The sequence below is a fragment of the Talpa occidentalis genome, unplaced genomic scaffold, assembly GCF_014898055.3.
Source record: "Talpa occidentalis isolate TD23 unplaced genomic scaffold, MPIMG_talOcc4v2.1 talOcc4.3, whole genome shotgun sequence".
NCBI lineage: Eukaryota > Metazoa > Chordata > Mammalia > Eulipotyphla > Talpidae > Talpa > Talpa occidentalis.
In genome coordinates, this window is record NW_023603184.1 from 54,364,148 (window position 1) to 54,380,692 (window position 16,545).

General features: G+C 37.3%; 1 protein-coding gene across 2 annotated transcripts in view; it reads right to left on the reverse strand.

Annotated features, from left to right (window-relative positions):
* Positions 1 to 541: 541 nt before the first annotated feature.
* The window catches only part of MAP3K2 (mitogen-activated protein kinase kinase kinase 2), an 83,479-nt gene continuing 67,475 nt past the window's right edge, over positions 542 to 16,545 (reverse strand). For both annotated transcript variants that reach the window (XM_037523123.2, XM_037523125.2), the window contains exon 17: positions 542 to 9,362. In XM_037523123.2, coding sequence (XP_037379020.1) covers positions 9,137 to 9,362 — 226 coding nt within the window. In that variant the 3' untranslated portion in view covers positions 542 to 9,136. The remainder of the gene's footprint in view (positions 9,363 to 16,545) is intronic.

Sequence of the window (16,545 nt, forward strand, 5' to 3'; positions counted from 1 at the left end):
AGGATTTACCTACAGTTTTCAGACACCTGCTAACACGTTCATTTGGGACTTGAGTGTCCCAGCTGAGACAATCAATTTCCATTGTTATAAGCCACCCAGTTTGTGGGACTCTGTTACAATAGCCCCTATTGTTGAATCTCAGTTGGGGGTTTTATAGAGATACCTTAGCACAATTGCAAGCATTTCCAGAGGACTAATTCCTAGAGAGAGAAATGCTGGGTAGGAAAATAATAGACATTTCTGAGGCTTTGAACTTGCATTGCCCCAGTGTATGAAGGTATTAATTGGAATGATTTCCAATACTGTGAGAACATCCACTCCTTCCATTCTAACAGTATGGTTCATTTTTAATCACTGTTAATTTATGATTTGGGAAATTAATGCATCAAGAAACATATGACAAAGCATGTTGGGCAGGACATTATATACTTATATTCTGGAAAGATTTATGTCAATGTTTCTAGATTAGTTTGCGCTTGGTCTTCTAGAAAGTGATCAACCTAGGCAAAAGAGAGACAACTGTGAATGCCTTGTGCCCAAGAACAGATCAGAACAAGTCAATCACAGTGGAAATAAATATCAGCTTTATTAACACTCAAAGTGCCATTCATTTATGTTCATTCCTTAGTCCAGAAGGTTACTTAGAGTAAGCCTTTGCACCACAATCTTCCAAAAGATGAACTAACATGTAAGAAAAAGCAATTTTCATTGTGCTAATTATTGCAAGCCTTCATGCACGATAAATCTAAACAAAGATATGTGCCAACAATATACAAATTTCCATATAAACAAAGTCTTTGATCACTAACAAAATATAAACATGGATTGTTTTACATTAAAAAAAGCTATTTACGAGCAAGAAAAAAACAAATACATAAAAATTATAAAACTCAAATTATATACATTTTTTACAAGCACAATTATAAATGAACAACACAAAGTCAAAATGTGCATGAAATGTGGCACATACCACACTGTATCTGGCTTCTGGTAGTTTTTCTAATCATATTGGCTCCTTGTAACATAATTAGGGACATTCAACTTCAACAGTGGACTTTATTTCTAACACAAGTAATTTTACATGGTACCGCATAGTAAAAACAAGGTCTTCCATCAGTACAATAACATTGTCGGATTGGAAATTTCATTTCCAATTCTTTTTCTGCCAGTTACTTAAAATACACAGTACAGTATAAAGACACAGCAATGCATGTTTGGACATTTCTAAATCAATTTATCACCAATTACAGAGAATTACAAATGTCAATGTATTGTTTTATAAATGCAGCCTGACCTTGCCCAGTAGGAGAAAAAGGAGAAGTTGAAATATTTTAGGATAGAACGAAGGAAATATTAAAAAAAACAACAGTAGGACAGGCCAACAACAACTGGATATATAAAAACCTTGACATCTCTTCAAGGTAATTTAGTTGCTCACATTTTTTCATAGCTCTGAGAACTCAAAGGCCATTTTAGTGGACAGACTGTTTTTGCTGCTGTTTCTATTTTTCCTCTGAATTTGCACATCATAAAATTCTTGAAATTCATTGCTTTTCCTAGCAAGAGTATTTTAATTGATAGCTAAGTAATATCTGCATCCAATTCTGGAAATACAAATACATTTTGAATGGTTAAAAAGAAAATTAAAAAAATATTTTTGATCAGCCAGCTGAAAATATATTCATATAGTAAATAATCTCTCAGAAAGCTTTTATATATATTTAATTATTCTAACTAAACAGTACCCTTATAAAACAAGTTCATAAAAATGTAGGAATGGAAAGAAAGTAAGAAATTACTGGGATATATACATGTGCCTACAGACAGAAAAAGACATACACACACACACACACACACACCCTCATACACAGAGTTACAAGCATACTTTCAATCTAGTTGTGAATTTTAAAATACATATAAAACCAGAAAGTGATGGTGAACTCCTGAGTTCTTCAACAAAGATAGAACCATAGGTAAGTAAACTCTGTAAAAGCAACAAGGTCCAAGTAAGTCAGTAATAGCAGTTACTGATGGCTACATCTTGAAAGAAGTTACAATGTAGAGACACAGACAGTAGTTTAATGCACCCATTCAAGATGCTCATACACTCATCAACAATTATTGGTCAGAGTAGTAAATCAGTGTACAAATGAAACATTTCCAAAAATGTGCAAAAAAGTCAATCTTGATAGGAAAAGAACACCTCTGTACATAATTATAAACTGCCCAGCATTCAACTGATAAAAATGTTTAGAGAGAAACTCATAGGTGAAATACAGGGAATTTAATGGCTACATTTAAAAGTGTCCATCAGGTCAACGGGTAAATCTGCAAATTGCAAATGTTAAATGTTTATGTTCAAATTTATCCAAGTTTACTTTTATTTACAATGATAGCTGAATAAAGAGAACCATGTGAAATGTAAGAGATGTCAGACAGAAGTATTTTTGGTATTAACTCGTTTATAATATTTCAGAACACAGGATAGCAAATTTTAGAACGAACAGCAATAAAAAAAATGTAAACCTTCACTTGCTAATTAAGATTGTACTATAGACAATTGTTTTTAAGTAAGTACTCTTATCCTCAGACACTGCACCTTCAACTGGGCAGGGACTATGGCAAGGTATTGGCCCATTTTCTTTGCCCGTGAGCCATCCCAGCTCTAATGTTTGCACTAGTACTGTCTTCTTACTCCAGGTGGGAAAAATGTCTTTGGAAAAATGAGATTATGTCAAATCTATTTGGATCCTCAGTATCTAATAGAATTTAAGATGCAATTTTGTTACTTATTTCTCCCCTCCAAGTAATGCTAAAAATCACCTCTAACCACATGGTTTTAAAAAATAAATTCTAAGAATATATAAATAAGTGAAGACAAAAGTGCTTTTCAGTATAGTCACAAACTTGACTGTTAATGGCATTAAGAGACTCAGAAATCCTTATTTGGAGACAAATTCTGCATGTATACTGAAGAGCTGACTCTTCCTTACGTTCCAAAATGTTTATGGCACAAATCAGACGTCAGTCTATAACCTCCTTTTCTTCACAGCTTTCCTCAAATGCCCCTTAAGTCAAACACAAGTTCATAAATGTCAAGCAAGACACTAGGAAGAATACACCACCAACCTGAGGCATCATATGCCACTGTATATGTATGTTCGTCTATGGTCAAGTGACGTTACTAAGATTGGCACACACACAAACTCAAGTTTGTAATGTCTACATAGTTCCTTAATAGATGAAGTAAATTCCGCATGTCTAATTGGAAACACTGAGCACCTGTCCTTTTACTTGAAGGATAGACTGAGATATAAATTCTACTAGTACCTGCTTTATCATTTTTACACAATCAGCTTACAAGTGGGCAGAAGTAACAGTGCTAATTATTTTGGCTATGTGAGCTGGGAATATAAAAGCTTTGGTTTAGAGTGATTCTGATAATACAGATTGTGAATACAAACAAGAAGTCATCAGGCATAAGGAATAATAGTACTCACTGATTTAATGCCTTTGCAGTTATTAACAAAAAGATGGTTATAAGTTTAAATGCACAATTATGAAAAACATGAAGAATTACAGAAGAAACTGTGTACAGGCAACAAATAAAATTTATTCTTTTCTTTACTATAGCTATGACCCCCTCCTTCAATTTTCTGGAACCAAACCACGACCATAATATCACTGAGAGAAGATTCTGTAGACTCTCCAGAGAGCCCATTACTATAGCTCTGACAAGTGAGTGTGAAGGAAAAACTGGCCACAACACTCCTACACCTCTCGTGGCATACTGTCCAGACCATGGCAGAAGTCAAAGCAAATCTAAAGACAACTATGAAGTAAGAACAGTGGCTTCACAGCACACCTTCCCTAGCCAACCAAAAAGAGGTATGAGACAATTTCCTTTTGAATACTTGGTAAGCTAAGGAAGCTTGTTTTGATGACAGAATTTCTATTCCAAAGTTCATAAAGAACTACGCAAAATCAGTTACTTTCTATTTAAGATTTACATATATGCTCACAATTATACACACAAGTTCAATTTTAATCTACTTTTAGCAAACAAGAGCTTGGCAATTTACAATAAATACCTCTGTTAAACAATCATTTGTACTAGCTACTTGCAGAAAATGTGCTGGCTTTCCTAGCAGAGGCCAGTTTACACTCATCCATCATCAGTAGGTCATACACATTTGAGTTGTTCTTCCAAGAACAGTCTAATATAATGAAACATTCATACCTTTTCTTCCTTCCCACCCCTGCCCCAAACACACACACACACTCTTCACAGAAAAAAGCAAGCTAGAGTTTTAGTCAAAATGTTACTTAGAAAGGATTAGAATTCACTACCCCTGGATTTCTTGCTCATTACCCTAACTCACATGGCCTTAACATTTGTAAAACATTTAAACAAGCTCAGGGCAAAAACCACCATTCTAGCTCTGCTATAAAAATCATAATTGAATCATGATATACAAAGAATTTGGACAGCGCCAATGTGATTGAAAATCAAGTAATCAACCTAAAAAACAATTTTCTATGTCTCTTCAGAACTAGAATACCTCTTATATTTATCTTAGAAGTTCACATCTAGTAGAAACTGAAGTGTGTCTATCACAGACTAATGCAAATTTTTCTCTTCTAACATAAAAAAGAAGAGGTAGTAAAGGGAAGAGGAGGAAACAGACATAAGAGTTTAAGAATCAATACACAGTCTAAGGCCAAATGAACTTTTGAAACCTACTGATTTGGGGAAAACCTTCATTTCAGTGGGCAACTTGAATTATTCTTGATATAAAATAAAATTAAGGCATAAAGAGAAAAAGGCACTACCAGAAATTAATAATTTTCTTTTCATTAATGTTTAACTAATCTTAAAACTCAAATAAATACGAACATTTTATTTGTAATAAAGACCAAACTTAAATAATGCTGTTGACAGAATTCATTTCTATCAAATGTTTTGGGTATTTTAACAATTGGGACCAAAATAAAATATTCTTTTCTTCAAAAGAAACAGCAGGAAAAAACCCACCATAGTATGGAATAAATGTCCCCTTCACTGGGACTAGTAGGGTTCTTTTAAGAGAGCATCTTGAGAAGAGAGGCTGTCAGACTTATGCGGGGCTGGCGGGGGGCGGGGGGATCCTCCAATTTGGGAATTTTTTTAATCTCTATTGTGAATACCACTTTAGTATATATGAGCCAATGATTACCGAAATTACTTTCCCCTTACTTTATAACTATTTGTTTGCTTATGCTTCCTCCTAGACTGTGACCTTCTTAAGGATAAGTTAATTTAGTACCTGATACAATAAGCCATAATTATGAGTAGGCAAATGAAAGACTCATCCTATTTAAAAAAAAACAAAACAAAACAAAACAAAAACCCCTGTTACATTGCTATACTTGATTTACACCAGGTGATTTTATATTAAACTTGGTCTCTAAACCCCAAATGAAATCATTGGCACAGAACTCTGCCAGGGGTCAAGGAGACTGGATCTGGTAAATATCTTGGCTTTTGCATCCAAGCTTGGTAATTCCTATTAACTATTCAGATTTGACTTTCTTAGTTCATGTGTCTCAGAAACACTACAGACCAGACCCAACATGTGTACGAGCTGAAGTAGCAAAAGGCTTAAGATACAATTCCATCTTTTAAATGTAGTTTCTATAGGGAATAAGAGAAAGATTCTCTTAAGTGAAAGCCACTTCAATTTACTTGGAAATAAATTTTAACTTCAGCACATGTATTTACATTTCAATCTCATAAATTAAGTATTTTTTGACTGTGCCTTTGAAAACTTTCTAAGGCAGTAGTCTTTAGCCATTTTTCAAGTTAGAAACTTGTTTTGTAAATGAGGAAACTTGGAAGGTTTTCAAGATATTCATACTGAAAATTTCAGTCTGTAGACAGTTTAAAGAATTTCCAACCATCATAATTTCCATTAGTCATTACAGTATTTTTCAATCCTTTTATTCAGTACACCTTGTTTGCAATGTAGAAGATCTTATATTTTGGTCCAAGCCCAAGTCATGCCATTTTGAATCTCTCAAGGCCTAAATAGAAAGATATTTCCTGAAAAGCACATGTAAGACTGCGAGTGAATCTCCTCCAGCACCAAAAAATCTGCCACTATTCAAAGCAGAATGCATTTTAAAGGCACAAAGTCAGCAGTCTGGTCATTTTCCAGCCTTAGCAAAGAAACATTACAGTATAGTAGAATCAGTTGTGCATTTGAAAAACAAAATACATTTAGAGTCATCTCAAAAAGTTGAAATTTTGTTTGTAAATCCACACCATTATTAGAAAGAAAAACTGGAGTGTTATATTTAACTGTCCCTGATAAAGGTATTTCGTTTCAAAATTTTCTTTATTAAATTTACTTTTGGTCTTTCATAACCCCCACCCACTTCAAGCTTTTCTGTTCTTGTAGTTTTTAAATATATTAACTTTTATTGTAGTTTTTTGGTACCTTCACAACTCATTTGAAATAAATTCACATCACATTTTATATAGTAACTCTCTAAAAGTCTATTTTAAAAGTCCTTACATAAAGAACAATACTTTCCCACAGCTAATAATATTTTTCCTATAAAACAAAGGTCTTCTGCAGCAGTGTTAAATTAGTAGTTTCATTTCAGGTGATTTTATTTTCTATAGCATTAGAAGAGAGAAAAAGAGACTGAAAAGCAAACAGTTTGCTTTGGGTCTTACAGTCTCCCAAAATTTATCTCTAAAGAGCATTTGTCTCATATTCTGCATTGCTAGTTACCCTGACAGACCAAAAATAAGCCAAACAGAAACCCACAACCACACACGACAAAGAAATGAAGAAAAATCCCACTGGCCTAAATACAATTCTCTTGCTCAAGTAGAAGAGATGCCCTCACTCACGAAAGATAAATTATAACAGATCCACATCCTTGGGGAGTATATTTATAGCACAAGTATGGCAACTGATTTCCTTAGGGGAGGGGCCACTAGTCCACCTTCTTCCTTGCAAGCTGCTTCCTTTGATTTTAAGGATCTGCAAAATGCTTTAACAACTCTATTTGTGCCGTGACTTCTTTTCAAACAGTTAGTGGAATTTCAAATTCCCTACAGGGAGTGCCAGATTGGACCTTGACAGAGTAAACCAAGATCTATCCTAACTTAAAAAAACAAAGTATTTTAAGAGCGTCCATAAGAGAGCATAACTAATAGGAAATAAAAATACCCACGTGCCTTAAGAATCTCATGAAAGGCATAATATTTAGGGCCTCCAGGAAGACTACTACTTTCCAGACCTTTAAAATAAAGTACTTAGCACTTGCTCTGACATGCTTGAAAAACTGCAAGTGGTCAAATTACTGCTGTCACTCAGGTTTTCCAGTAGCACAATCCCATGAGAAATACTGGGGTTTCCTGGTTGCTGCCTTCCATCGAATGGCCTTGCTCTTAATTATTATCCTAGAGATACCTGGGGATTTTAGTCTTCCTGTGTAGTAGTTAATACTCTGTTTTAATATGCTTCCTTTTACCATAGTTAGAAATGACTTTTGAGGAAAGAATAGATACAGATGGTTGAGGTCAACAGGCTGTATGTTTAAATTCATTTTGTTTCTAAAAAGGAAGTTACTGATTTGGGTACAAGTGCAGCTGGTAAGGAAAGGATTGCTATTTGCTATTTGTTGAGATTATTCACCTTTGATAAGAAGTAAAGGTATATCTGCTCTTGTAAAAACCCTCATTTTGCATTATATCACTTGATATTTACTTTTCCTAAGGAACCTGCCATGAGAATGGCTGTTTTCATTTTATAACTGGGGCTGCTCTTTGCAACAGGATTTTTCAACTTTGGCACTTTTGACATTTTGGGCAGGGTAATTCTTTGTGGGCAGTAGGGGGTGCTGTCCTTGTATATTCTAGTTTTTTCAGCAGCATCCCTGGTCTCTCTCCACTAGATGCTAACAGCATCTTCATAACATGGAAACCAAAAATGTCCATGGGACATTGCCAAACACCAAGTGAAATCATACCCACACCGCCCTTGACAACCAGTTTCACATAATTGGTTTTTGAGATGCTATAGTATTCTGTGATTCCAAGAACAATGGTTTTATCTCATGGATACTCCAAGTTAAATTCTTAGTTCCTAGATGTTACCTGTGGGGGAATCAGGAACTAAGAATAGGAAGATAGTATACATGATTTTGATTATTTCTCCTTTCCCTTAATTATGAGACTTCCCCCCTCAATTAAAGAACATTGCTTATAAGTTCTTAGTTCTTTTTCTTCCCCCCACTATTTCTGTTGATTGGCAAATATGGTCTCCTTTGCTCACACAATATCTGCTTGTCTTTTAATTTGCATTTACTTATTGGTTTACCATATCGGCTTTAAGATATATATATATATACACACACACACACACATACATATATATATATATATTTAAGCAGAAAGTTATCCCTCAAGGTTTATAGATTCCAGTAACATGGATCTACGATAGTGTATTTGCTTATTATACTGGTAGGTTTAACAAACATACCTCTTGAAAATTCATATTTTCTATCAAGATTCCTACTGAGCAAAAAGCTTGGTAGACAGAGGTTAGGATCTAAAGAATACAGATATAAGAAGGAGCCCATATTCTTTAAATTGAGTACCTACCCTAAACTCAAGTTTAGAGCTCAATCCCACAAATCAAATGAGGATCTATTTAAATACTACCGCTAAAAACTACAAATTATACATCATTTTCTTTTCCTTGTTTTCCATGTCTTCCCATCACCACCAATCTGTCAGTGACACAGGAAAAGACTCTACAATCTTTAGGTATTCCACATGATTTGTTTGTACTACAAAGAGTGACTATGTACTAAAGTGCTTTATCTCTCTGAACAACATCAGTATATTATAAAAATTAAAAAAAAAAGTTTCAAGTTCTTGTAAGGGAAAAAAAGATTAAATATAAAAAATTTAGGTTACTATTATTAAGCAAATTTAAACAAGAATCAAGAGAAATACTTTCCCTCTTGTCTTTTTTTTCTCCCCATCTCTCTTTTTTATAAAAAAAGAAAAGTGCAGTCAGAGAGAAGGTGAATGAATAGATGGGAGCTGGTAGAGGCACAGGAGAGGTTACTGGTGCTAGTGATAGTGCACAAACATGTGCCTTAGGAGTTCATCAGCTGAAGGTCTCAGTTTGGCCTCTACAAAGATTCGTTTGAGAAAATCTCGAGTATAGTCTGAGACATGAGGTGGCAGCTTTGGGTTTGTTGGCTGAGTGGCGATTTTAAAGATGGCAGCCATTGCTTCAAATTCTGCCCAAGGAGGCTTTTCAGTCAGCATTTCTACCACAGTACAGCCCACACTCCTAAAATGAAATTAAAAATATATATTACTCAAACAATATAATCACAGAAGTCAATTACCTACAAAATGTGAAAGAGAAATGAAGTCCATATATATTTAAATATGACTTGACTTCAAATGTAAACTTTTATCAAAAAGTTGTAATTATACAAAAACATAACTCAAAAGGACAACTGCACCCTTATGTTTATTGCAGTACTATTTACAGTAGGTAAGATATGGAAACAACCCGAACTCCCAAATATAGATGACTGGATCAAGATGTTGTACATATACACAATGCAATATTACTCAGCAATCAAAAAAGATAAACTCATGCCATTTGCAGCAACATGGATGGAGCTGGAAGGGATCATGCTCAGCGAAATAAGTCAGAAGGAAAAAGAAAAAGATCAGATGGTTTCACTTATAGGAGGAATACAGGAAACCAAATAAGAGATCAGGAAAAAAAAAAAAAAAACTAGCAGGTAACTATAAATCAAAGACATTATGCAGGGGAGGGAATGGGAGAGGAATCAAAATGGGGTGGGAAGAGAGACCATGGTAATGGTTCATGGGTGAATTGGTGGCGGACATTTTACACAGACTACAAAAATGGAACAATAATGTAAAATATATATATATATATATATTTTTAAAAGGTTGTAATTATATAAATCCATACTTCAATATAAAAATGAATGAAAATAACCACAATTTAGGGATGGACTCAAATAATTAGAGAAAGAACTTTATCATATAATTTTTGCTATATTTAATTCTCTAACCCCACATTATAATTTTTTTAATATTTTATTTTATATAATTCTTACATCATTTTTCATTTTTGCACAATGTATGCATTTTCATTTTGGTTATATTCCCCATACAACTGCACCACCCCCTTATTTTGATTTTGACCCTAATCCTTCCTCTCCTCACCCCACCCCCCCAACATAATGTGTCTCTGGTTTATAGTTGCTTGTTGATTTTGATTTTTACTTTGTATTAATTAGTCTTTTTCCTGGTCCCTTATTTAGGTTTTCTAGATTCCTGCTAGGAGTGAGACCATCCGGTATTTTTCTTTTTCTTTCTAACTTATCTTGCTGAGCACCACATTATAATTTTTTTGTATCTCACTAAATAAAAAGAATATAAACATAGGTACCTAAAATCAATATTAAAATTTATTTGGGGAGGGGCGGAGCAACATGGCGGCGAGGAGACGCTGCGAGTAAGATCTCCCATTAAAAAAAGTGAATAGGGAGGAAAAGCGGCAGGTCCCAGTCAGAACCGGGACACGGAAGATAAACGGACGACTCCAGCAAACGGCCGAAGAAGAAAGTTGCCATAAAAGAGGACCAGAAGGGAGGGAAGCGCAGAACCCTGCTCCCCTCCCCCGCCCACAGAGGCGGCACTCTCCGACCAGCAGAGAGGAGGAAAACAACAAACTAAAACGACCAACAAGAACAAACGACGCAGCAAGCGGGACTGTGAGTGGAAAGGAACTACTGCAGCCACCACACCCCGTGAACGGGAGCTGAGGAGAATTCTGCAGGATTCGCAGAGGAGGTGAGCTCCAGGCGCCATTGAAGAGAGACTCCGCCCCCGGGGAGGAGGCCAGGACCAGCACACAGCCCAGGGCCGCCGGTAACTTGCGCAAAGCGGCGCGCTGGAAAAGCTGACGTGGAGCGGGATCGGGATTGCGCGGAAAGGCGGCGCGGAGCGGAAACGGGATCACGCGAAAAAGCAGAGCAGTTGAAAAAGCAGTGCAGGGCTTCCCCGGTGGTGCAGCGGTTGAGCGCTGGGTTGCGAAGCTGCCAGCAGCCTCTGTAGCGCCGGTTCGATCCCCGGCTGCTCCCCGGCCACCGGGCGAGGGTCCCACATGGCGTGCAGACCTCTCCTGCCGCCCGCTGCTCCCCTCAGCAGTGTACTTTGGTCCTTCTGCCTGCTCTGCTCCCCGCTCTGGCTCTGGTGAATTCTCTCACCCTCCCGCGCTTCTGACTGTACCCAATGCTTGTATAAAATAAATAAATCTTTAAAAAAAAAAAAAAGAAAAAGCAGTGCAGTTGAAAAGCAAACGCGGATCCGGATCGGATCGCAACTGCCCAGGTCCCCGCGCCTGCGACCTAGGCTTGCGGGGAGACGCGCGGAGGCCCTCACCTTGTGAGCAGGAACCAGGCGCCCAGGCACGGGAGCGGGATTCAAAAGGCGACATTCCCGCGCCACTGAACTGGGCTACAGCCCACGTCCTGGAACTGAGGGCTTTGGAACTGAGACTCGGGGCACGAAATTAGGGGCGTGCGCTCCCCACGATGGTGGGGCACAAAGCAGACACAGCACCCCAAAGCCGTTGAGGTGTACCCTACCATCCCCGCTCTGTTCCCTGTCCCACGGGGTGGATAATCAGCTCCCCAAGGGCTCTAGGAAAGATCTCTGGCGCCACCTAGCGACTTGAAACCAGCAGAGGCTCCTGAAGGAGCTAGTGGCCAGCTGGGGAGTTAGCCCACGCCGGGCCCCTTCCGACCAGTAGTTTGAGCGCACAGGGGGAGCGAGCACCCACAGCCGGGGCAGACCAGGCGCGCAGAAGAGTGTGCCTGAGACTGGACGCGCAGGGAGTGTGTCCCACATCACCATTTTAGAACAGGAACATTTCTTCAGTAAAGACTACCTACAGAAGGCTTCCTCAGGAGCCAGAGGTGAGCGGGGGGAAGTTCGCCCACGCCAGACCCCCTCTGGCCTGCAGTCCAAGCCCAGAGGGGGAGCAGGAACTCACCGCCGGGGCAGACCAGGCGCACAGGGGAGTGTGTCCCCACATCGGCATTTTAGAACAGGGACCTTTCTCCAGTAAAAACTGCTTGAAACTGACAGATGACTCCTGGAGGAACCAGAGGGGAGCAGAGAAGCTCACCCAAGATGCCGGCCAGTCCCAACTACACAGTGTCCCAACGCATACGGCAAATTAGAAAACAGACAGTAGGGAGGAGAAGAACCACACGCAACCTAGCTACTCCCCAGGGAAAAAGCACACCACAAAAAGAAAACCAGCCCCCAGATTGCAACGACAGTAACTTGGAAGAACTTCTGAGCCTTCCAGAAAGAGAATTTAAAATTGCCATGATTAAAAAACTGACAGAAGTCATAAAGGAAAACAATGATAAGGGAAAAATAATCAACGATCAGAAGAATGAAATTGAGTCCCTAAAGAGGGAAGTAAAAGAAATGCAGGAGATCAAAGAATTAATGGAAGAACTAAAGAATTCTGGGAAAAGCAATGAAAGCAGAATAGATGAAATGGAAGAACGAATAAGTTCTCTTGAAGACACAGAAATAAAAAGAACCAAAACAGAAAAGGAAAGAGAAGTACGAAGGAAAAAGAACGAAGAAAGACTACGGGAACTATCTGACTCCATGAGGAAAGGAAATATAAGAGTTATAGGAATACCAGAAGGAGAGGAGAGAGAAGTAGGAACAGAGAAAATTTTCAAAGAGATAATTGAAGAGAACTTCCCAAATGTGAAGAAGGAGCTGAAAATTGATATACAAGAAGCAAGAAGAACACCAAACTTCCACGACGAAAAGAAAAATACAGCAAGACACATAATAGTAAAGCTCCCAAGAATCCAGGACAAGGAAAAAATAATGAAGCTGACAAGAGGGAAGAAACAGATAACATTCAAAGGAAAACCAATCAGGCTGACATCAGACTTCTCCGAAGAAACACTACGGGCAAGGAGAGAGTGGAGGGACATAGTCAACAGACTCCAAGAAAACAGATGCCAACCAAGAATACTCTATCCCACAAAGCTCTCCTTCCTCTTTGAAGAAAGAATATGGACCTTCTCAGACAAACAGAAACTCCGTAATTTCATTACAACTAAACCCCCACTCCAAAAAATACTACAAGGAGTCCTAAAGCCAGAACCTCAGAGGGATGAATAACAATGAAAGAAGGCCAAAAAAAAAAAGGTTATTAAAAGAATAAATAAATAAAATCAAAGGAAAGACAAACACAATGGCAAATACAGATGTTAACATATCAATATTAACTCTAAATGTAAATGGACTAAACTCTTCAATAAAAAGACACAGAGTTGCAGCCTGGATTAAGAAACAAAACCCAACCTTTTGCTGTCTCCAGGAAACACATTTAGCTACAAAAGATAAAAATAGGCTCAAAGTTAAAGGATGGAAAACAATCCTACAAGCAAATGGACCAAAAAAGAAAGCAGGAACAGCTATACTTATATCAGATAAAACAGATTTCAAACTCAAAAAGATAAAAAGAGACCCCAATGGTCACTACATTATGATCAAGGGGACAATACTTCAAGAAGAAATAACACTCATTAACATATACTCACCAAACGAAGGAGCACCAAAATATATCAGACAACTGTTGTCCTCTCTGAAAACAGACATCAGAGAAAACACATATGTAGTGGGAGACTTCAACACACCACTATCAACAATGGATAGATCAACAAGACAAAAAATAAGTAAAGAAACCAAAGCTCTAAATAAGGACCTAGAGCAATTGGGCTTAACAGACATCTATAGAACACTAAACCCCAAAAAAACGGAGTACACATTTTTCTCAAGCGCACACGGATCATTCTCCAGGATCGATCACATACTGGGACACAAGACAAACATCAACAGATACACCAAGATTGAAATCATATCAACCATCTTTTCTGACCATGAAGGCGTCAAACTAGAAATAAACCATAAAAAGAAGGCAAGGAATTTTCCTACCTCATGGAGATTAAAAACCACACTACTGGAAGACCACTGGACTAATGAGGAGATCAAAGGAGAAATTAAAAAATTTTTTGAATTGAACGACAAGGAGGACACCAATATCCTAAATGTATGGGATGCAGCAAAAGCAGTAATAAGAGGAAAATATATAGCAATAGAAGCTCACATCAAGAAACAAGAAAGAACTCAAAGAAACAACCTAATCTCGAAGCTCAAAGATCTAGAAAAAGAACAATAAAAAAACCCCAAAACCAGTAGAAGAAAAGAAATAATAAAAACCAAAGCAGAAATAAATGAAATTGAAACTAAAAAAACAATCCAAAAGATCAATGAAACCAAGAGCTGGTTCTTTGAAAAAATCAATAAAATAGACAAACCCCTAGCCAGGCTCACAAAGGAAAAAAGGGAGAAAGCACAAATAAACAGGATCATCAATGAAAGAGGAGAAATCACAACGGACACAGCAGAAATCAAAAGAATAATCAGTAACTACTATGAACAGTTATATGGAAACAAGTTTAACAATCTAGAGGAGATGGACAAATTCCTACAACTCTACAATCACCCAAAGCTAGATAAAGAAGAAATAGAACACCTAAACAGACCAATTACAAGCAGCGAAATTGAAATGGTAATCAAAAACCTCCCCAAAAACAAAAGCCCAGGACCTGATGGATTTACAAATGAATTCTACCAAACATTCAGAGACGAATTAGTGCCTATCCTTCACAAACTCTTCCAAAAAATTGAGAAGGAAGGGACAATACCAAACACGTTCTATGAAGCCAACATTACACTAATACCAAAACCGAACAAGGACAACACAAAAAAGGAAAACTACAGGCCAATCTCCCTAATGAACACTGATGCAAAAATCCTCAATAAAATTTTAGCTATCAGAATCCAACAATGGATCCATAAGATAATTCACCACGACCAAGTAGGATTCATTCCAGGGACACAAGGATGGTTTAACATCCGAAAATCAATCAACGTTATCCAGCACATCAACAAAAAGAAATATAAAAACCATATGATAATATCAATAGATGCTGAGAAAGCTTTCGACAAAGTGCAACACCCATTCATGATAAAAGCCCTTGAAATTCTTGGGATACAAGGAACATACCTCAACATCATAAAGGCCATCTATGACAAGCCAACAGCCAGTATCATTCTCAATGGTGAAAAGCTGAAAGCAATTCCATTAAGATCTGGAACAAGACAAGGATGCCCACTCTCACCACTGCTTTTCAATATAATACTGGAAGTCCTAGCCAGAGCAATAAGACAAGAGAAAGACATCCAAGGAATCCAAATAGGAAAAGAAGAAGTCAAACTATCACTATTTGCAGATGATATGATATTATACATAGAGAACCCCAAAAACTCCACAGAAAAACTAATTCAACTCATCAGTCAGTTCAGTAAAGTGGCAGGATACAAAATCAACACGCAAAAGTCAGTAGCCTTCCTATACACAAACAATAAATCTGAAGAAGAAGAAATCAAAAAAACCATCCCTTTTGTTATTGAAACAAAAAAAATCAAATATTTGGGAATAAATCTAACAAAAGAGGTAAAAGACCTAAACAAAGAAAACTATAAAACACTGTTAAAAGAAATAGAAGAAGACACAAAGAAATGGAAAGACATCCCCTGCTCATGGATTGGAAGAATAAACATTATTAAAATGGCCATCCTTCCAAAAGCAATATACAGATTCAATGCTATTCCAATCAAAATTTCAATGTCATTCTTCAAAGAAATAGAACAATTATTGATGAAATTCATATGGAATCACAAAAAACCCCGAATAGCCAAAGCTCTCCTGAAAAAAAAAGAAGGGAATGGAGGCATCACACTCCCAGACTTCAAACTATACTACAAAGCCATAATCATCAAAACTGCATGGTATTGGAACAAGAACAGACATACAGACCAATGGAATCGAATAGAAAATCCAGAAATAAACCCACAGATTTATGGTCAACTAATCTTTGACAAAGGAGCAAAGACTATGCATTGGAGCAAAGAAAGTTTGTTCAATAAATGGTGCTGGGAAAACTGGGTCACTACATGCAAAAGAATGAAGCTTGACCACTACCTCACACCATACACAAAAATCAACTCAAAATGGATTAAAGAACTAGACATAAGACCTGAAACCATAAAATATATAGAAGGAAATATAGGCGAAACACTACGTGATTTGCACATCAAAGACATCTTTACAGACACATCACCCAAAGCAGTGATAGTGAAGGCAAAGATAAACAGCTGGGACTACATCAAATTAAAGAGCTTCTGCACAGCAAAAGAGACAATAACAAAAACAAAGAGAAACCCCACCAACTGGGAGAACATTTTTGCACCCAACACTAATGATAAAGGACTGATCACAAAAATCTGCAATGAGCTGACGAGACTCAACAACAACA